This window comes from Gadus morhua, chromosome 16, assembly GCF_902167405.1.
Source record: "Gadus morhua chromosome 16, gadMor3.0, whole genome shotgun sequence".
NCBI lineage: Eukaryota > Metazoa > Chordata > Actinopteri > Gadiformes > Gadidae > Gadus > Gadus morhua.
The window spans coordinates 15,308,006-15,329,609 of record NC_044063.1 but is presented as its reverse complement, the minus strand read 5'-3'; the positions used below and the strand labels follow the sequence as shown (position 1 = coordinate 15,329,609).

The window sequence follows — 21,604 nt, the reverse complement described above, 5'->3', positions numbered from 1 at the left end:
TGGGGGGATAAAGAACATAAATAGGTCATTGCACACAAATTCATCTAGAAGCACCAAATTTGGCACAGATGTAGCTCAGGTCATACTGAAATGATTTAGCAATGGCGCCTGAGCCAGCGACCCTCAGGGCGAAGATGGCGGCCGAATCCAACATGGCTATCTTGGCGGCCATATTGCTTTTGAACCACATGAAGATACAAATACAAACTTGATGTAATTTTTAGCTTGATTGATCATGGGAAAAAAATAGAAATGTTTATATTTTATGATCCAGTATATCTGGACCCCTTAAACCTCCAAATCCAATATGGCCATCACCTGAAAAGGGATTTGGCTGCATATTTTGAACCAGATGAGATTCAAATGTAAAGTTGATATATATTTCAACTTTTCCGGCTATTGGAAACAAAAAACAATATTTATATTTGTGATTGGGTATATGTGGAGCCCCAAATCCAATCTGTCATAGATTTGGGCAATATTAAGCAAATATTGAGAATACTAGTTGACTGTATGGACTGTGGTGGAGCAGTTGTTCAGTGCTACTTCATGCTTGTGAGCAAGATGAAAGACGTTGAAAGAGGAAGATGACCAACAACAGTGTTTAACCAACTACTTCCTTTCCTACCAACTTACTTTCTCGTTTAAGTAACCAGGTGTACTTTTTTACCAGGTGTTTTTTTCTTAATATGACTACAATTCCTCATCCTCATCCTCATCCTCATCCGCTTATCCGGGGTCGGGTCGCGGGGGGAGCAGCTCAAGCAGGGGGCCCCAGACTTCCCTTTCCCAGGCCACATTGACCAGCTCTGACGGGGGGATCCCGAGGCGTTCCCAGGCCAGTGTTGAGATATAATCTCTCCACCTAGTCCTGGGTCTTCCCCGAGGTCTCCTCCCCACTGGACGTGCCTGAAACACCTCCCAAGGAAGGCGCCCAGTGGGCATCCTTACCAGATGCCCGAACCACCTCAGCTGACTCCTTTCTAAGTAAAGGAGCAGCGGCTCTAATCCGAGTTCCTCACGGATGGCTGAGCTTCTCACCCTATCCCTAAGGGAGACGCCAGCCACCCTTCTGAGAAAACTAATCTCGGCCGCTTGTACCCGCGATCTCGTCCTTTCGGTCATCACCCAGCCCTCATGACCATAGGTGAGGATAGGAACGAAGATCGACCGGTAGATCGAGAGCTTTGCCTTGCGGCTCAGCTCTCTTTTCGTTACAACGGTGCGGTAAAGCGAACGCAATACCGCCCCCGCTGCTCCGATTCTCCGGCCATCTCACGCTCCATAGTACCCTCACTCGCGAACAAGACCCCGAGGTACTTGAACTCCTTCACTTGGGCTAAGGACTCATTTCCTACCCGGAGTAAGCAATCCACCGGTTTCCTGCTAAGAATCATGGCCTCAGATTTAGCGGTGCTGATCCTCATCCCAGCCGCTTCACACTCAGCCGCCAGCCGATCCAGTGAGTGCTGAAGGTCACAGGCCGATGATCCAATGAGGACCACATCATCTGCAAAAAGCAGTGACGAGATCCTCAGACCACCGAACTGCAACCCCTCCCCACCACGACTACGCCTCGATATCCTGTCCATGTATATCACAAACAGGATTGGTGACAAGGCGCAGCCCTGGCGGAGACCAGCACCCACTGAGAACGAAACTGACTGGCTGCCGAGAACACGAACACTATGTGTTCGTGTGTTCGTGTTCTCCGACTACAGGGCCTAAAAAAAAAAAAGTTTGGTTCCTGTTGGTTGTCAGTTGAGGTCATGGGTAGGTAGGGAATTTATTTTATTTTTTTATTTTATTTTTTCCAGCGGCAGCGAATGATGGGTAGGTTGTTTTCATTTAAAAACGAGAAGATTCGCTCATCCTTGTACAGAATGAAGAGGTGCTGTACCAAAACGTAATTATAGAGGTGCTGTACCAAAACGTAATTACATTAAAAAAAAAAAAAAAAAAAAAAAAAAAGAAATTTTATAAAACTCATAAAATAATTTGGGTCGCACATAAATTGACAGGGTCGGTCGGAAACCGGAACCAAACAAAATTTTTTTTTAGGCCCAATTGCAAAATAGAAAAAATATATCCTGCTTTATGTCCCCCAGCCTTTCCAACTAGGGGCGTTTACGCAGTGGTACAAAGTCAGACATTCTTCAATGTGTGAAGGTTAAAAAATAAACATGTAGCAGCAGTTAGAGATGCAAATGTAGTTGTGCTCGATGGTGCTGTAATGGTCCAAATGGTCCAGCCAACTACTGCAAAAAACATTTCATGACTGTGTTAACACCAATATTGCTGGGTTTGTGAGGTCACACATGAGCTATGAATCTGTCGCATGATTGGATATTGTGTTTGATACATATCCAGTAACTGGAACAGTGACTTCCCGAAAAATGAGGACAACAAGGAAGAACTACTTGTATATATCCAAGCATGACATGTCAGGTAAACTCCTGCTTTCCACCAAGAAAGATGCTGTACTCTGCAACAGACCAGGGTATGACATGTCTGCCCTTCAGCCTTGTAATCATCCCGAAGCAGATACAAGAATATTCCTGCATCTTGCACATGCTGGGGCAAACGGCCATAAAAAGGCATTGGTCCGGACTCTCGACAGAAATGAAACAATTGTTTCAGGCTGTGATGGAGACAAGTCACCGCCCCCTTGGACCAATGCAGACAGCGAGAGCCTGCAGAAAGTGCCGGCAAGAGGAGAAGGGGAAAACAGCATCAAGAATTTTAACATATACACCAACTTGCTTTTACTCTTGAGTGTGTGATATTATTCCACATTTCCACTAACTAATTGGGGTGTGAAGGTAAAGGTAAACGAAAACGACATTAGAATGGATGTAATGAACGGATAAATATCAATTACTGTGTAGTTTTGATAAAAATAAAAGCTAGATAGCACTGTAGTGTTATCCAACAGTGTCAAACGTGCCGTGGCACACAAAAGGATGAAAAACACTGGCCTAGGCAAAAGAGCCAAAATGTTTTCTCCTCCTGTCATTTGCAGCCACGAATTGCTTGCAAATTGACTTCTTGTGCAGTAAGTCAAGTCCATCCTGATGGACATGACAGACAGCAACATGGTTAGGTCTGTTTTGAGACATTGTGGACCGGAGCTAGGTTTTGAGCCTGCGGAGGACACTAAAACTTCTCTCTGCCTCACAGGATGAAACAGAGACTACCAGAAGCAACCTGACCAGGTTTTCCACTTGCCCAAATAGTACCTCTACAGGCAATCCACGAATGATCCCTGCAGCATCTGCACTGTAGCTAAATGAGTAGTTCAGGCGAAACATAGAAAGCTGCACTGAAAGTGACTCTCTGTTTAACTCTGGGTATTTCTCAATGACTGTAGCATCAATCTCTCCACTCAGAAGTGTCTCTTCCAACTTTTGCAAAGTCAACAAGTCATCCTGGTTAAATGGCTCACTGAGCTTTCCATCTACATTATCCAGAACAAATAATGCCAAATAATGTTCTTTTTACAGTCATCTTTAATCAAATCGCTTTTGTCCTTTTCTTTACTGTAAAGTCTGCTACATTTTCGCTGGCTAGTAACGTTGACTAGTAACTTTCATCATAACAACTTTTACCTAGCAAGAGTCAGATGTTGATCACAACATCAGCTTAACATCAACAACTCTAACGTTAGTCTGAAAATATAATTATCCCTTTTGGAAAAAATTATGACCAACTCACATTTCCTTTCGTTTTTTTTCTTCCCCTGGAGAAAGAAATCATTTAAACTACGCTGCTGCTGTCTTTTCATCTTAACGGCTCTTACCTGCCGCTAGTTGCAGACACCCGTATCTCAAACAGTCTGGCGCCTGATTTCCACCGGGGACGTACGCGACGCGGAATGGCTGCGAACTCTGCCCTGCGTCAATCGTATTCACGCAAGATCAAGAGATCACGCGATAATCCTAAACCAAATGTACTCACCTTCCACTCCCAAAACTACTGCAATTAAATGCCAGGCTTTGTCCTTTCTGACATTGTCCTTATAAAAATGATGATTTATTTCATAAATTATTTTATGTTGCTCCACTTCCACAATCAGTCTCTCGTCCTCCATGTTGCTGACCCTCTGATTGATTGACTACTGACCTGGTGCCACCGGTCATGACGTAATGTGAAGTGGACGTTGATGTGAAGTTGTGATAGGCTACATGAGCTTTTGCGTTTTATTTTGAAAATTGACCGGATGCTATATGGCTTTTACTTTTTCACTTCCTGCCCGGCTCGATCTGCTCTGTTGAAATTGACTCGGTTCAGGAACGGCTCTCGTCAAAAATAAAAGTGCTACGGAATGATAGCGCTGCGGCGCGGCGTGCCGCTCCTGGGACCCAACTGAGACGTTCCGCAGCGCGCCCGGTGGAAAGGGTTTCATTGAAAAGAGTGGCAGCGATCAGCAGCGGTGACCGCGGCGCAGCCGTTCTGCGGCGCTTACGTCCCCGGTGGACATCAGGCTTTAAAGGCCCACTATGCAACTTTGGGCATTTCTTGGCTGTTTTCTTGGTTTTGGCACGCACATTTCTCTACACAGCGCCCCCTAAAGCTTCGTAGTAGATATTTCACAACACTGTCGTAACAACTCGTTGACGTCCCTTCCCCATGCTCTTCTACGCGAGCCATGTGCATTTGTTTTCAGAGAAGCCGGCGAATGCGCGGAGCCATGTCCGAAATAGATGTTCATAAAGTGTAGGCAAGGTTATACATTTTTAAAATGGTGTATTTGCATTGCAATAAACATAAATCCATATTTTTTTATAGTTGACGGGGAGAATTTATACCCTAGGTTATAATTATTTTATCTTAGGTTGAACAGAACAATCAGTGTAAGAGGTTTGGCCAACATAATAATCGAAATAAACAAGAACCTGGATTCGGGGATTCAGTCTGTATCTGGGGGACGAGACATACGAACAGCAAAACACCCATGGAAACAAAGGTGTTTATATGGTTGCAACCAAGCAAGCTAGAAACAAACAGGGCTCACAACAAAACGGTCGAGAAAACAATTTTTACAGGGCTCAAAAAAATGGTTGAGCAAACACATGTGTACAGAGACTATCAGAATCAAGAATATTACGCAGACAAAGTTCACCCAAGGGTACTTTCAATTTCAAAAGCAACACGGCCGAGTCGGCGTCTGATTTGCAGTCTTCTTTTTCTTTCAGTTCACGCTATTCCTGAAAAGCTTGCCCAACGTTTACTCGTGTCTGGCCTCTCTGTCGGTCTGTCTCCCTTTTCTCTTCTTCTGTTCCTCCGACATTGGGTTTCTCTGTCTCTTTTTAGTCGGCTGATCTATGATGAATATAACCATCCATTAGTTACTTGTGTTTATATCGAGCCGGTTCCGTGTTTGTGGGTCTGTGCCGTAAAGCAATTCGTTACTGTAGTGACCATAGTAGTGACCCTTGCACAGAAGCATACGGCCGACATCTTTCTTTTTTTTGGGTGGAAATAGTAACATAGTTACGCAATTAAATGCGTTTATGGAAACATTTTTAGCGAGAAATGTGCATATTACTTTCAGAATGTTCGCTCGGTGAATGTGAAGGATGTTTGGTTTGATAGTTATGACGAAGAGTGAACGCTCCGTTCACTTGCATGGACAGAGTCTCTGGCTGCTAAGCAACCTCAACGTCTTGGCGGACTATTTCTCTGCTGATCAACACTACGAATGCTGGAAACACACCAGACACACCATGTGAAGTTATTTAACCCGATTATCGTTATTTATGAGTCCTTAGCCCAAGTGAAGGAGTTCAAGTACCTCGGGGTCTTGTTCGCGAGTGAGGGTACTATGGAGCGTGAGATTGGCCGGAGAATCAGAGCAGCGGGGGCGGTATTGCGTTCGCTTTACCGCACCGTTGTTACGAAAAGAGAGCTGAGCCGCAAGGCAAAGCTCTCGATCTACCGGTCGATCTTCGTTCCTATCCTCACCTATGGTCATGAGGGTTGGGTGATGACCGAAAGGATGAGATCGAGGGTAAAAGCGGCCGAGATGAGTTTTCTCAGAAGGGTGGCTGGCGTCTCGGGATAGGGTGAGAAACTCAGTAATCCGTGAGGAACTCGGATTAGAGCCGCTGCTCCTTTACTTAGAAAGGAGTCAGCTGAGGTGGTTCGGGCATCTGGCAAGGATGCCTACTGGGCGCCTCCCTTTGGAGGTGTTTCAGGCACGTCCATTGGGGAGGAGACCTCGGGGAAGACCCAGGACTAGGTGGAGAGATTATATCTCAACACTGGCCTGGGAACGCCTCGGGATCCCCCCGTCAGAGCTGGTCAATGTGGCCCGGGAAAGGGAAGTCTGGAGCCCCCTGCTTGAGCTGCTCCCCCCGCGACCCGACCCCGGATAAACGGATGACGATGAGATGAGATCGTTATTTATATCCGAGATTATTTAATCTAACCCGATCTAAACTCTATCATGCACCCAAACACGGCGGCGTTTGGGTTTCCTACCTCGGACAACAATTGCCTCGCAACTGGCTGTTTATATCTAGCCGGTGCCATGTTTGGGGGTGTGTCTGTGCCGTAAAGCATTTTCGAAACTACAATCTGACTACATTTTCGAGGATACTTCCGCTGCGTCACATCCGGATTGTGTCGGTCCGAACAGATCAAGTTGCATATGCGCTTTTTCACTGGAGAGGCGACATGGGTAAATGACACACCCACCAATCAACCCAGAAATGGATGCAGAACCATCAGCATAACTCTCAACCTGCATACTTAATGTAATTTTGGCTAAAAAAGTTGCATAGTGGGCCTTTAAAGGCTCCGTGGGGGGCATACAACACCATTCATGGGGCCGGTGACAAGACGCTGTGTTGCGCTTTCAAAATAAAAGCATCAGATATTTTGAGGTATAATTTTTGGGTGAGACAAATGCGCCTGTCTCGAAAATTGGAGGGGACACGTCCCCTCCGCCCCCCCCCCCGGTTCCTACGCCCTTGGTAAGCCTGGTGGGAAACCGATGCATGGTGAACTGTTTAATGGACAATCACCCAGTCAAAGTACTGTGGGACTCAGGGGCCCAGTCCAGCATAGTAAATGAGCCTTGGGGACTAAACCACCTTCCCCATGCGGTCATTAGACCTATATCAGAGCTGTTAGGGGATGAGACGCTGACTGTGCTTGCTGCCAATGACACGCCCATTCCCTACATTGGCTGGATTGAAGTAAGATTCCGACTAGACAGTGACCCCACAATGTCAAGTGACTTACAAGTGCCAATATTAGTGCCCTGCTATTGCCAGTGACCCAATCATAGGCTACAATGTGATCGAGGCCATTATCAACCGGAACGAAGGGAAGAATCAAGGTGGAAGAAAGCATCTGGCCCACAAAATGAGTAAAGCTTTCGCCATAACAGTGAGGAGCGCTCATAATGTGGTCAGACTGATGCAGAAAAGTGGATCAGGTCCAAAAACTGGTATGGCTAGTACAGGGGGAAAAATAGTGCCTTTACCCGCTAATCAAGTCTCTACGGTCTACATACGGGCACATGTGAGTTCACAAGCAAGGGGCCAAGACATGCTCTTTTCACCCGACTTACTCAACCCCCCACCAAAAGGCATGGCCTACAGCGAGGTCCTCGTGCGGATCCCAGAATGCAAAGTGCCCTACATACCCATACCAGTGACCAACACCACTGACCACACCATCTACCTGGACCGCATAAAGTTGTAGGACACCTGGAGTCAGTCAAGACAGTGTATGCAGCAACCGTTCAGACCAAAGAAAGCAAGTCAACACCTGAAAGTAAAGACAGCACAGAGTTCAAGTCCAGCAAGGCAAGCAACACACCACAGCTTGACAACGAGCAAGTCAAGAGACCAACAGCCTGGGACCCACCTGTGGACCTCCAACAACTCCCAGAGGAGCAACAGGAAGCGGTAAGGAGAGTGTTGAGAGAGGAATGTGAGGCATTTGCATTAGACAGTGATGATGTAGGCTCCATACCAACTCTCAAGATGCATAATAACCTCAACGACACCCAGCCAGTACGAAAGATGTACATGTCTGTCCCAAAGCCTCTTCACAATGAAGTTAAAGAGTACCTGCAGGACCTGTTGAACAAAGGGTGGATCACACCATCACGATCCCCTTATTCGTCGCCAGTGGTCTGTGTCCGCAAGAAAGACGGCAGTCTGCCCCTCTGTTGCGACTTCAGAGAACTCAACCGCAAGTCAGTCCCAGACCGCCATCCAATACCAGGGATTCAAGACATGCTGGATGCCCTGGGCGGGAGTTCATGGTTCTCAGTCTTGGACCAGGGTAAAGCCTACCACGCGGGCTACCTGGATGAGGCAAGCCGCCCCTTGACAGCCTTCATCACACCCTGGGGGCTCTACAAATAGGTTTGCATACCCTTTGGTCTAAGCTCTGCACCAGCAGAATTCCAGAGGAGCATGGATCACTGTTTGGCTGGCCTCAGAGACACAATATGTCTCCCTTACCTGGACGACAACCTAGTGCACAGCAGCAGCTTCGAAGATCACCTAGAGCATATTCGCCTTGTCCTCCAGCGCTATAAAGCACATGGTGTAAAGCTGACCCCAAAGAAATGCGAAATGTTCAAGGCCAGGGTGTTTCTCGGCAAGGTTGTGACAGGACAGGGTTACACCATGGACCCCGCAGAGTTGGCTCCGGTGAGGGCCTTAAAGGAAAAAACACCTGCCACGGGGATATACGCCAAATGCTCGGGTTTTATCTCCTACTACAGACCGTTTATCCCCAACTTTTCCCGCATCGCCCACCCATCGTACAACCTGCTTACTGTCCCTACTGTCCCTAACCCTGAAAGTCACAACCCAGACCCACCAGGCCAAAAACACAAGAAAGCCGTGGAGAAAAAGAAAGGTCTCACCAGGAAGTACTAAGTGAGCTGATTCATGCACTCACACAGCCTCCTGTTCTGGGATATCCAGACTTCACTGAGCCGTTCGTGTTACACTGTGACACATCACAAGTTGTTTTGTATCAGCGACAGGAAGGGAGGATGAGAGTGATAGCGTATGGCTCCCGCACCTTAAGTCCATCAGAAAAGAGGTATCATCTGCACTCCGGGAAACTAGAGTTTTTGCCGTTGAAGTGGGCCATCTGTGAACGTTTCCGTGACTACCTGTTCCACGCTACATCATTTGCGTTGTACACAGACAATAACCCGTTGACCTATGTGCTCACTTCACAGAAATGTCAGGTGACATTTAACTTAGTGGGGGAGAGTGTGGCACTGTGTATTAAAAGACATAGGATTATTTCCCCCCCCCTCTCAATATTTAGGCCAAAGTCAACAAGCTTAACACAGGTTCTGCCTTATCACAAGGTATTTTGAAAGGGTTACATTATTGGCTGGACGAACTCGTATTCACCAGCAGAGGGCGCTCTAGGCCTTACAGGTGGCTGGGCATCGGTGACTGACACCAGTAGCGCCGAAGTAGGACAGTACATGGGTATAGCTAATGAATGTATGCTACGCTAAAGAGAGCATCTCTAATGTAAACTGTTTATATTTCCAACAGGAAATAAATGTTTTGCAGAAGAAAGAGCCAAGCCTCATTCGTATATCTGTAACACATTGGCAGCATGGGAGGCAACACCAGATCTCACAGAATCCTTGGTTACCCTCACCCCGGACCCTGAACAGATCAACAATGACGTCCATGTCCAAAGACTGGAGCGTATGGCTGTCATCATGTACAGCAAGAGCTGTGGTTCCAGCTGCGTAGATCAAGCTAGACATCACCTTTTCTCGAATGGTACCAAGTCCCTCGAGAACCTGCCTCCCACCCAAGCTGCACTGATTCAGCACATTAAAAGAGCACTGCTACAGGCCAGTTTCTACTGAAATCAGGCAACTGCTGTCCAGCAAGATATACCAGAGTTCAATGCATGGGGATGGTATTGAGACTCTACGAGCAAGACTTGGGAACCTTACTGGACTAATCTTGGAGACGCCTGTAAAGCCTGCACCATTCTCCTCCACTGTGGCTGCAAGAAAGCATGTAGAGGGCACTGTAAGTGCTGTAAAGTCGGAGTTTGTTGCACTTCTATATTTGTGCATGTGAGGGTGCTTGTACAAACAATGATGGTAGAGACGATGAGTGATACGGTGATTGAGATCACTGTTGTTTTTTATGTTATTGCTGTTTTTTTGTTATGCTAAGCAAACCTTTAAGAGTTTTAGACAAATTGACTATATTATTCTTTTAACAATTTGACATGAAATAAATATTGCATTGCAATAATAGTTGTGTCTTATTCTTTCAAAAATGATTACAATTTGAATGTATTCACCTGTGGTAAACTGAAAGCATTTCACTTTTATGAGGAAATTAATCAACACTGAGAATAATCTTCAAAGTTGTGTTAAAAAAAGTTTTTCAACTACAGTCTTCAATGAAAATGGTTACAGACTTACACAAGCATTAATATAAATATGCCAATGGACTTCCTGTGGTCAATAAACAAAAAAATAGACACCACATCCTCATTTGTAGCGCATTTGGTTCAAATTTTCTAGCCAAAAAACCTTTTTAGGTCAGCGGCCATATTGAATTGAGGGAATTTGGGGGGTCCTGATATAGCCAATCATAAATGTTATTATTCCAATGGGTTTCCTATGGTCAAAAAAGGTAAAATATACATCAAGTTTGTATTTGTATCTCATCTGGTTCAAAAGCTATGGACGAATCCCTTTCAGACGGCGGCCGTATTGGATTTGGCAGCCATCTTGGTCTCAGGGAACATTGGCTCGGGCGCCCTGGCTAAATCATTTCAGTATGCCCTCAGCTACATCTGTGCCAAATTTGGTGCATGTAGATGAATTTGCGCAAACAATGGGCTGTAAGGCCCCATACTGCAGCCAAAACTGCTTTTTTTGGACAGCGGCCATATTGGAATTGGAGGAATAAGGGATCCAGATGCACTAGTTCATAAATATTAACATTCATATGTGTTTCCCATGACCAATTAAGCTGAAAAATATATAATGTTTGTATTTGTTTGTGACCTTAGCTACATCTGTGCCAAATTTGGCGCTTTTAGGTGAATTTGTGCAAAAATGTTAATTCCCCCCACTAAATTCACTATTTAAACCTGTGAAATTTGACTGTTTTCACTGCTTTGTTGAAGAACTATGTTTGAAGATATTATCCACCCATGACTTAATCCACCCAGTGAAACTTTCCTTCATACTCAGCCTGGCAGGCCATTTGGATCTTTAGTCAGTCTAGGAGATACTTTAATCCAAAGCAATGTTCAATGTTTTCAGATAAAGCTAACTAATGAACAAATATCGTCTTTAGGATTCAGCTTTCTTTCTTAGATAGTCTGTGGATAATAACTATCCCAGAACCGTTCAAAAAAAGTTTACCCCCAGGTAAGGTGATAATATATTATTAAGGATTAATTAAAATAGAGAACTTGTTCCCGGCGCTGTTTACCTTGATATAACAGGGTATATGAAATAGGAAGTAACACAGGAAAGGAAGAACAGGAACACCAGTAGTAGCCTGAACCACAATCCTAGATGGAAAGAAGACATGCAAAGGCCAGTATGTTACACAATAGATATAAGAGAAACCACATTAATTTGAAGTTCATTGAAGACATTTGAAAGGGGTACATGTTAGGAAACACTTGAATGAGTTAAAGTGTATTCCCAAGCCATTTAAGTTTGATAACAGTATTTGTTATGATGGTTTCCTCCTCAAAGAGTGAGGAGAAATACAACTGACAATGAATGTCAGATTAGCATGTGAAACAGAACTAGGGATGTGAATAACTCAAATTTTTCATGGTAGAATAATCAGTTGGGTGGTACGAACGAATATTTGATTATTCGATGTATGCTGACATTCACAAATACAGCCATGGATAATCGGCAGGAAATCACTTAATATCTTAAACACAAAAAAACAACCTGCTCAGTAGTTCCAGTCAAATTGTCTGTTCATCCTTCAAAACGAGAGCTGGTAAATTGTGAAAAATGCATTAAGCTGTAATCAGAAAACGCGGTTATATGCTTTAGACCAGTGGTTAATTTGAGCCGGATCCTGCCGGAACAAGATCTGGCAACTCTTAATTTTGGCCTCCCTGTGTTCCGGTACTTATTTAGGCAGATCTGGTACCTCTCATAAAAAAATAAAAATAAAAACAGATTTAAAATAATATTATGCATATATTAATTTTCAGAACAAATCCCAAGAATTTCATGTTTATTTGTTTATTATTAACATCATTTGAAAGTGTTGGAGATCTGTTGACGCACTGAAAAGCTGCCAGCCAACAAACCATGCCCGACACTTTTGAAATTCGCCGCATCTGAGGAGCAAGCACTAGCAGAGAGGAAAAAACGGTTACCATGCAGTTAGTATAGTTAATAGAAGTTAATAGAAATTATGATGAATTAAACATCACAGAGCAGGATTGTGAACGTTTACAATACCTCATTTCAATTTACAATCTGCCAAATGTGTCAGCGCTGGCCGACTAAATCTTTTTAATTAGGATATTGATCCTGGGCGCCTCCTCTTCGCAACAGAATTTGTTTAAGATATAAAACATTGAATTGAATATACACACACTAAAACAGAGTGCCTCTCTATTATTGAGCGGGTCTGCAGGATCGCACTCTGCACAACTTAGGCCCCGTCCACACGAAGCCGAAACAGGCGAAACCGTTATGCCTCGTTTCCACATACGTATGTTTTTCGTATCCGTGCTTCCGTAAATTTACGGAAGGGGTCGATAGTGTTTTACCTACGCACATGAATTTATTTACGGACAGCCAAAAAGATGGGGGAACGAATGAATGGACTTTCGGTCGGAGATGGTTGGATCGCATACGAGAATGTACGTATGTGGAAACGAGGCGTTACGGTTTCGATCTATCCGGTTTCGTAGTATCTCCGTAAAGACGGAGTCAAGCGAAACCGGGTAGATCTGTAGAAACGCTGTAGTACACATTCCAGGCCCATAAGGGGCGCTGCTTCTGCTACAGTAATCTTTGTTGTTGTGAGTTCTGAGACTTCGCGGGCTTAACAGTCATTGGCTAGAGGGTCGAGGGGTGGGGCGATGACGTCATATGGTTTACGGTTTCAGTCGGTTTCTGGCGTCCACACAAATCCAAAACGAAACCGGGTAGATTTGAAACCACCTCCGAGGGTGGTTTCAGAGGTTTGCGGTTTCGGTCAGCGGATTCGCCGGCTTCGTGTGGACGGAAGGCCCGAATCGTACAAGACCTTTGCGGTTTCGGCATGAAATCGGCTTTGTGTGGACGGGGCCCCAGTCAGTAAAAAAGTCACGGTCACGCATGACTCCGTAATCAACGCTTTCCAACCATCGGTGGGGATGGCAACTTTCTCCGCTAAGGACAGGATCTCATGGAGGGAGGCTGCTGATTCGCTGTACATTTTCTCAAGCCGCCCAGTCCTAGTTTGGCGACATGGCACTGCTTAATCCTCCTCGAGAAATGCGATCAGATCGCGGAAGACTAACACTTCAGGTCTCTGGCTGCCGGACGATGAGATCGTCCAACGCCATAACCCTAGTGTATTTCTTTTTTTGTTCCATTATCTCCAACCCCCGTACTAAGTTGCTGGATTTACCCCCACCCCCCCGTCACAATTCCCATTGAAAAGAATGACGCGGTGATTCGGTCTTCAAAACGAGAGCTGGTAAATTGGTGAAAATGATGAAACTGTAATCGGACAACGCGGTTATATGCTCTAAACCAGGGGTCCACAATTAAAATTTAACAAGACAAAAATTCATTCCAAGAAAGGTCTGAACCGCTAACCTACCACGTCCTAATAGCCTACTTTTGTCGAATACGATCAACACGGCATATTTCCTTATAATTTCAGATGTATTTACTTTCAATTTCCAAATAGCTTACTTTTAACCATGAAAAACAAGTAAGACAAAGTAACTTTTCAAGTAAACAAAACAGATACACTAGGCCTACATTTCAAGTAAGAAAAACAGGTACCCCATCTGTAGTGACTGAGACAACCTTTGTTAGATCAATCCCCCTCTTTGACAGCATCTCCTTAATAGCCTCATGAATATCTTCTCGTCTTTTGTGTGTCTCAATTGGTGTTAGACCCAACAGGTCCTCACAGATCTCTTTCTTGTCTTGATGAAAAAATCGCACATAAACCAAAAGCTGGGCATTATCTGTTACATCTGAAGACTCATCAATGGCTAAGGATGGGGCACTCTGAACAGCCACATCAAGCTTTGACAATGCGTCATCTGATAACATTTCGGATTTTCTGGTTGTCGTTGCAGCTGACATTGGGATTTGCTTTATTTTTTCACACAATTCATAACTTTGTTTACCTTCAAGTAACGTCTCGGCAGCGGCGTTCAAGCACTCCTTCACAACAGTCGCGTCACAGAAAGTTTTTGTATGTTGCCCCGAATCCATGCAATCTTAAGTGAGCATTCATTTGCAGTGCACGTTGCTGCCCGGTAACTGAGTGTGTGAAGCAGGGATGGAAATTAACTTTTTTGCCCACCAGCCACTGTGGCAGGTAGATTACAAACAATGATGGTAGAGACGAAGAGTGATCCGGTGATTGAGACCATGAGACCTAACCCTAAAAATCTACCAGCCACTCATCTTTTTTACCAGCCACTTTTTATACGCTATATATTTTTTCTATATGCGTACATTTTAAACAATATAATAGTAACAATAGATAAGAAAAGTGTTTTTCATCCGCATCTTTTTTTCCATCAGAAGTGATTTTTACTGTAAGTGGGTTCTACTAAGGAACTGAGTTGAAAACGTTACACTCTTAGCGCATATGATTAACAATACACAGGTATCTGCCATGTTAAGTCATGTTTATTTCAAAGGTTTTACGATGACAAGTTTGGGGATAATTCATCTATGCAAAGTATTTTCAATAAAAATCAAATTGACATATTAACAATAAAACAACATGCATGGCTACACCATAAGTCAATTTGTTTTTTTAGATTTACATATGACTGCATACAAATGTGTCCACAGACATGGTAACTAACATATGATAGGAAGCATTATTGGCCTTTAACACTAATATTCAGAAAAAACACTGCCTCAAAAGACTATTGGCTTAAGAAATACAAGTAGAGGCATATGCTTGGACTTTATACCCTGAACTTTTAAACGTTGCAAACGTGCAAAAACATAAACATATATTTATGTGGCATTCAGTCCAATGCTGAAAATATCTGTGGCATTCAGTAGGCCAATGCTGTGGTAAAGTGTGTAAAGTATGACCAAGTGTTTCTTTCTGTTCAATAGTCTAGATAGAACTTTATCAATCATTTACATTACATTAATGTTTATTTTTATTTCTTGTTTCTTTTTGCTTTTTATTTTTACTATTACTATTATTATTTTTGTTTTTGTTATTCATTCTTGAATGGCTTTATTGTTGTTTTTTTTGCAAAATTTGTTTGTTTTTGTTTTGTCTACATATTCGAAATAAACTTGAAAGAAAGAAAAGAAAATCCCCTGTAGGAGAAATTTGTTAATAAAACAATAATGGTAAAAAAAATTAAGGACTCTCCCTCTTCCGGCTTCCATGAAAGAGAACCAAACTAATTCACACAATAGCGTTCATGCAAATCTAGCATTAAAGGTTAATTTAAGGAAGTTCTCTCCAGTCACGCTGAAAGTAGTTCGCTAGTAGTAGCGCTTTAATTTGCAGTGTCAGAGAAATCTGAATGGTGACTAAATTCTCCTAATTCTGACACTGCAAATGATTGCGCGCTACGACTAGTGAACTATTTTAAAAAAAACTCGACACCACGACCAGGCGACAAATGACTGATGAGAACCTTCTTAAATGAACCTTTAATGTTGGATTTAATTTCAGAATTCGGATTTTATCCAAGTATTCTGACTTTATTATCAGAATGCTGAATTTTATCTCACAATTCAGAGTTTATTAGCCTATTCAATTTCTGAATTAAAATTCTTGTGATGAATAATCTACGTTTGTACAGTCGATGTGCAGCACTTTAATTCCCGTCAACATTGTTTTCTAACACCAGCACTTCCACAACTATGCCCATGTTCCTGACTGCTACATACAAAACCATTTATAGCACATCTATTTTTCGGCTGGGTAGTGATAGTCGTCCTGAATGCAGCTTTAATGTGGGCTCTGATTCTGAATGAATGCCGCTGCTGAACTGTGTGAATAAATAAAGGGATCTCTAAAGAAGACACGTGGTTTTAGTGTACCGGTGAATTCCAGCTGAGAGTGGAACATTGCTGACATCAGGGGAAATGAATGTAGCCTAGGCTACTGTTTTTTTGTTGAACATATCCATTTGGAATGACAATAGAAACTGAATATTTCTTCATGTGGAGAACCGCTCTAGATTCCCCCACCCCCACATCGATTTTTTCCTGTAGAAACCTATGGTGGAAACCGATACGCCCTCTCAACCACAAAATGTTTGAGTCACTTCTATGGAAGTAAATCTGTGCTGGATTTTGAAAATAAAAAGCCATTGAACTCTAAGCACTGAATATTTATGCATTGTAATAACGTATTTGGATTTGAATTGAACTCCTATTCAGCTCTATTTTTCAATGTTAAAAATTCAAAAATCAAAGATTCAACGTCAAAAACTTCAACGTGGGGACGTTGATTTCGTTGAAATTCAAGTCCAGATACGTTATTTCAATGCATAAATATTCAGTGCTTAGAATTCAATGGCTTTTTATTTGCAAAATAAAATGGCACAGATTTACTTCCATACATTTCTCCTTCGTCATGCTTAACTGATCATACCTCTCTCTCGTTGGTTACACAAATCTTACCATGGACACTTCCAGAACCCCTCTCAAATTTCAGCCAGCCAGACAATTCACGTCAAAGTCACGTCTGTTAATTTATGAATGGATTTCTGAACCCGCCTCCGAAATAGCCTGGCTATATGCTGCGTTTTAATATCCATCTGTCTCGGAGGTCCGAGGACGTTGCCTAGCGACACGCACAAACACGCCCCTTTTCCTCGGACGGCGAACTCGCCATCTCGGTTGAACTCAGTGGTGACCGAGCAAAATACAGAGACAGAACTCAAGATGGCTGCGCCCATTGTGACTTGACATATGAACTGTTTTCATTGTGCTTGGACCACTTTGGTGGTTTAAATGGCAATTTCAATCACTCGTATTACTGCAATACCTTACTGCGTCCGTATCTCTGCCTATGGCCTATAGCCTACTTATTTTGGAGCGCCTGGTCCTCTGCCAATGCTACCGCGAACAGCTTTCCGGGTGGCGTCCATGTTTTCCTCCAACGACCGAGCGAAATAATAAAACGCTTGAAGTGTGGGCGTGGCGTCAGATCGTGGCGGCGGAGAATACTCGAACGCAGCAATAGCCATGCTGCCTTGTGCGCGATTTAATTTCGCGCTGCGGGGCAGCCTGGATTCCATGGATCAGATTTTCGCCTGAGATGGGGAACTAATCACAGAACGGGGAGGGACGGCAAGACAATGACGTCGTCTATGGGACACACCCATCGTCTTCTTCCGATTTGCGTGTGTCTCACGCCGAATGCGTGAGACTTGAGAGCTGTTACCGGTATATTATCCCAGATGTTGACAGTCGCAGTTCAGCTAGAGAGGCGTAGAAGATGAAGTGGGCCGGATGTTGACAGTAATGGTTGTGGAACTGTGCAGCGCCGTATGACGAATGTATTAAATATGCAAATTTGATCGGACCTGACTGGAAAGTATTACCCGACACAGTGGCGGGTGAAGTGACACAATTCACCCGCCACCATACAAATCCACCCCGCAAATGGCGTGTGGTGGGTGTTCATTTCCATCCCTGGTGTGAAAACTCACGTTGACCGCTCATACTGAGCTCTCAGCTCGGATATTTTCCACGGTACTTCTGACTTCTGGGAATACTTTTCCTCAAAGGATCTGTGTTTGGATTCGTAATGCCGCTTAATATTCCCGCTTTTTATCAGCGCCACGGTTTCAACACATAAAAGACACAACGAAGGTTTAGTACTGCCTTGCGGGAGAATGTATTGTTCAGTCCATTCATATTTTAAATGTCTGTTTTCGTGGTCAACTTTCCTAATTTTCGAGCAAGCCATTTTCTCATTCCAAATCGCTCTTCCGGTGAACAAACGATTTCATTGGCTATTTTTTGAGTGACGCTATTGTGCACATGCCTAGACAGACGGAGGGAGGGGGGGAGTTCGGTGAGTGCATGATCTTCGCTCTGTGAAGATCAAAAAAAAAATCGTATTATTTTTACTTGTTCATGGGTCCGGATAGGACCCTTACTTGGTCCGGACCCGGACCGCGGTCCGCCATTTGCAGATGCCTGCTCTAGACCCTATAGTATCTGTGGTATAAAGGCTTGGACAAATTTCGAATTATAAATATGTACAATGCATAACATTAGCTCTCTAGCTCATAGCTGAGCGGACTAGAATGCCTCCCATTGACAAGTCGAAGCTAAAGTCCGTCCTATTTACTGGAGAGAACAAAGTTTCCGTTGAATAAGAACCTAACGGAAGGGTAATGATTGTTGCAGGAATTACTCAAACCCTCAGGCGTTACCAGAGAAACAAAGTTATGGATTGTGAAAAACTTTATATTTGGATTGTAAACCGCAAAAAAATATAAATGAATGGTCTTAATTCATTTTCTTTGGCATGTGACCATGGTATAAGCGGGATAATACCCTCCGAATACCCTCCGAGGTGTCCAACATTAGTTCCGTCCATTAATTCTTGTTTATTTGAATGGGAAAAAAATTAACGGCACAAATGTTAAAAATCGACTTTGACAGTCGGGAACGAATAAACTGATATTCTGACCCATCCCTAAACAGAACAAGATGATATATTAGATCTACGATTGTGGATTTTGGTAAAGGAGCTTACTTTTCCTCTTCAACGTCTTCACATGATCCAGGCTCTGAAGATCACTGTGCATGATGATGATCTGATGACAAAGCAGGACATAAAACATATTCAACTTGCTGAAGCTAGCCACAAGGTTCATTTCACTAAGGTTACATGGTCAAATGGATGTGGTTGAGAGAGAAATGGTTGTTGGGTCATGTAAACGCACTGGCTGTGGCTGCATGGGTGAAAGACAGAAATAGAAGAAGTATAGCAAATGAGACATGGAAGGTGGAGGGATTAACAAAGAGGCAGCAGATCAGGGAAGGGCTCCAGACTGCGACCAAATGGTCGCATTTTGCGTCGAAAATTCGAGTGTGCGACCAACTTTCCCATCTGGTCGCCTATGTGCGACCAGTAAATTTGCCCTTTTTTTTAAACGTTAAACGAAGGGGTTTTTCAATGAATCCGGAATCTTTAGCAGGCCAATGAGTGTAAGGAGAATAGGGAATGGCCACTGTAAGTGGTTAATGTGTCGAGGGGGAGGGTCCTAGAGATTATCGGGTGTGCGTAAACGTCTGTGCGAAGAAGAAAGATTTCAAAACCTGCTACGTGCGTTTACAATGAGCAAGCAAACTATTGACTCGTTCTTACGACCTTCAGCCAGTGTGCCAGTGCAAGTCAGTCCTGCACGGATCTTTTTTACAAACCCCACACCCGCCCCTACCCGCAATACTTCAAACCGCATCCGACCCGTGTTCCGACAGTAGCCCGACCAGACTCGCTATAAATTGATATCGACACCCGACCCGCACCCGATGGAAAATTAGAAACATTAGATGGGAATTACACTATCTGGTGTTTGGCTTGGTGCTTTAGATTGTTGTGCAAAAAAAGCACATCATCCACTGTTGATGGTTTTAGTTGACTCCTCCGCTCTTGATTAACATATCCAGCACTGGTGAAGTCTCGCTCCTCATCGTCATCGTCATCCGCTTATCCGGGGTCGGGTCGCGGGGGGAGCAGCTCAAGCAGGGGGCCCCAGACTTCCCTTTCCCGGGGCACATTGACCAGCTCTGACGGGGGGATCCCGAGGCGTTCCCAGGCCAGTGTTGAGATATAATCTCTCCACCTAGTCCTGGGTCTTCCCCGAGGTCTCCTCCCCACTGGACGTGACTGAAACACCTCCCAAGGAAGGCGCCCAGTGGGCATCCTTACCAGATGCCCGAACCACCTCAGCTGACTCCTTTCTAAGTAAAGGAGCAGCGGCTCTAATCCGAGTTCCTCACGGATGGCTGAGCTTCTCACCCTATCCCTAAGGGAGACGCCAGCCACCCTTCTGAGAAAACTCATCTCGGCCGCTTGTACCCGCGATCTCGTCCTTTCGGTCATCACCCAGCCCTCATGACCATAGGTGAGGATAGGAACGAAGATCGACCGGTAGATCGAGAGCTTTGCCTTGCGGCTCAGCTCTCTTTTCGTCACAACGGTGCGGTAAAGCGAACGCAATACCGCCCCCGCTGCTCCGATTCTCCGGCCAATCTCACGCTCCATAGTACTCTCACTCGCGAACAAGACCCCGAGGTACTTGAACTCCTTCACTTGGGCTAAGGACTCATTTCCTACCCGGAGTAAGCAATCCACCGGTTTCCTGCTAAGAGTCATGGCCTCAGATTTAGCGGTGCTGATCCTCATCCCAGCCGCTTCACACTCGGCCGCCAGCCGATCCAGTGAGTGCTGAAGGTCACAGGCCGATGATCCAATGAGGACCACATAATCTGCAAAAAGCAGTGACGAGATCCTCAGACCACCGAACTGCAACCCCTCCCCACCACGACTACGCCTCGATATCCTGTCCATGTATATCACAAACAGGATTGGTGACAAGGCGCAGCCCTGGCTGAGACCAGCACCCACTGAGAACGAAACTGACTGGCTGCCGAGAACACGAACACAGCTCTCGCTTTGGGAGTACAAAGATTGGATGGCCCTGAGGATAGACCCCCTTACCCCATACTCCCGCAGCACCTCCCACAGTTTCTCCCGGGGGACCCGGTCATACGCCTGTAGACCGGAAGGTAGCGGCGATGGCGTAGTGGATTAGTATAAAACCTAAACACAAGCGACCGGGGTTCAAATCTCACCGGTATATCATCATGCCTTTTTACCCCCATAGACGTGGTGCCAGCACGGCCTTGAAAATATGGGTTCAAGTTTGAAATAAGCACAAAAGATAATTCCATAACCTTTAGTGAATAAGTATTCCATATGCATGATCATTGGGACTTTTTAATTGGGAATTCATTGGGACTTCACCCTTTGGAGTCGAACCCCCGTCGCGCAGGCAGATATTTAAGACTGACGCGCTACCTCCACTTTGCCACCCTCTCACGGAGTCACAATGCGCAACAGTAAGCATTGTTTACATAAGGTCCAACAAGGACTTCAAATAGCGAATACCCTCTGATGAGAACCTGTATCTCTCATAAAGAATATTCTTAGGCAATGCCAAGGGAACAGTTCCAGAAAAGCCTCTGTCTGAGAGACCCCAGTAAAATACGGGCTCCGAGGTCCACGGGAACACCAGTTTTCATAGGAATGAATGGGCGCCATTTTGGAATCCGCTGTCCTTTCTTTAAGGAGAGATTTGGCCCTAGCTACGCCCTAGTGCATGACGTTCCGGATGCAGA

The 21,604-nt window shown here is 44.5% G+C and overlaps 1 protein-coding gene across 1 annotated transcript in view; it reads right to left on the bottom strand.

The window, feature by feature from the left end:
- The window catches only part of st3gal4 (ST3 beta-galactoside alpha-2,3-sialyltransferase 4), a 45,043-nt gene extending 24,029 nt beyond the window's left edge, over positions 1–21,014 (bottom strand). The window contains exons 1-3 of the mRNA XM_030380437.1: positions 20,925–21,014; positions 18,954–19,014; positions 11,472–11,553 (exon numbers count right to left, since the gene is read on the bottom strand). Of these exons, the coding sequence (XP_030236297.1) occupies positions 11,472–11,553; positions 18,954–19,005 (134 nt within the window). The 5' untranslated portion in view covers positions 19,006–19,014; positions 20,925–21,014. The remainder of the gene's footprint in view (positions 1–11,471; positions 11,554–18,953; positions 19,015–20,924) is intronic.
- Positions 21,015–21,604: the final 590 nt, after the last annotated feature.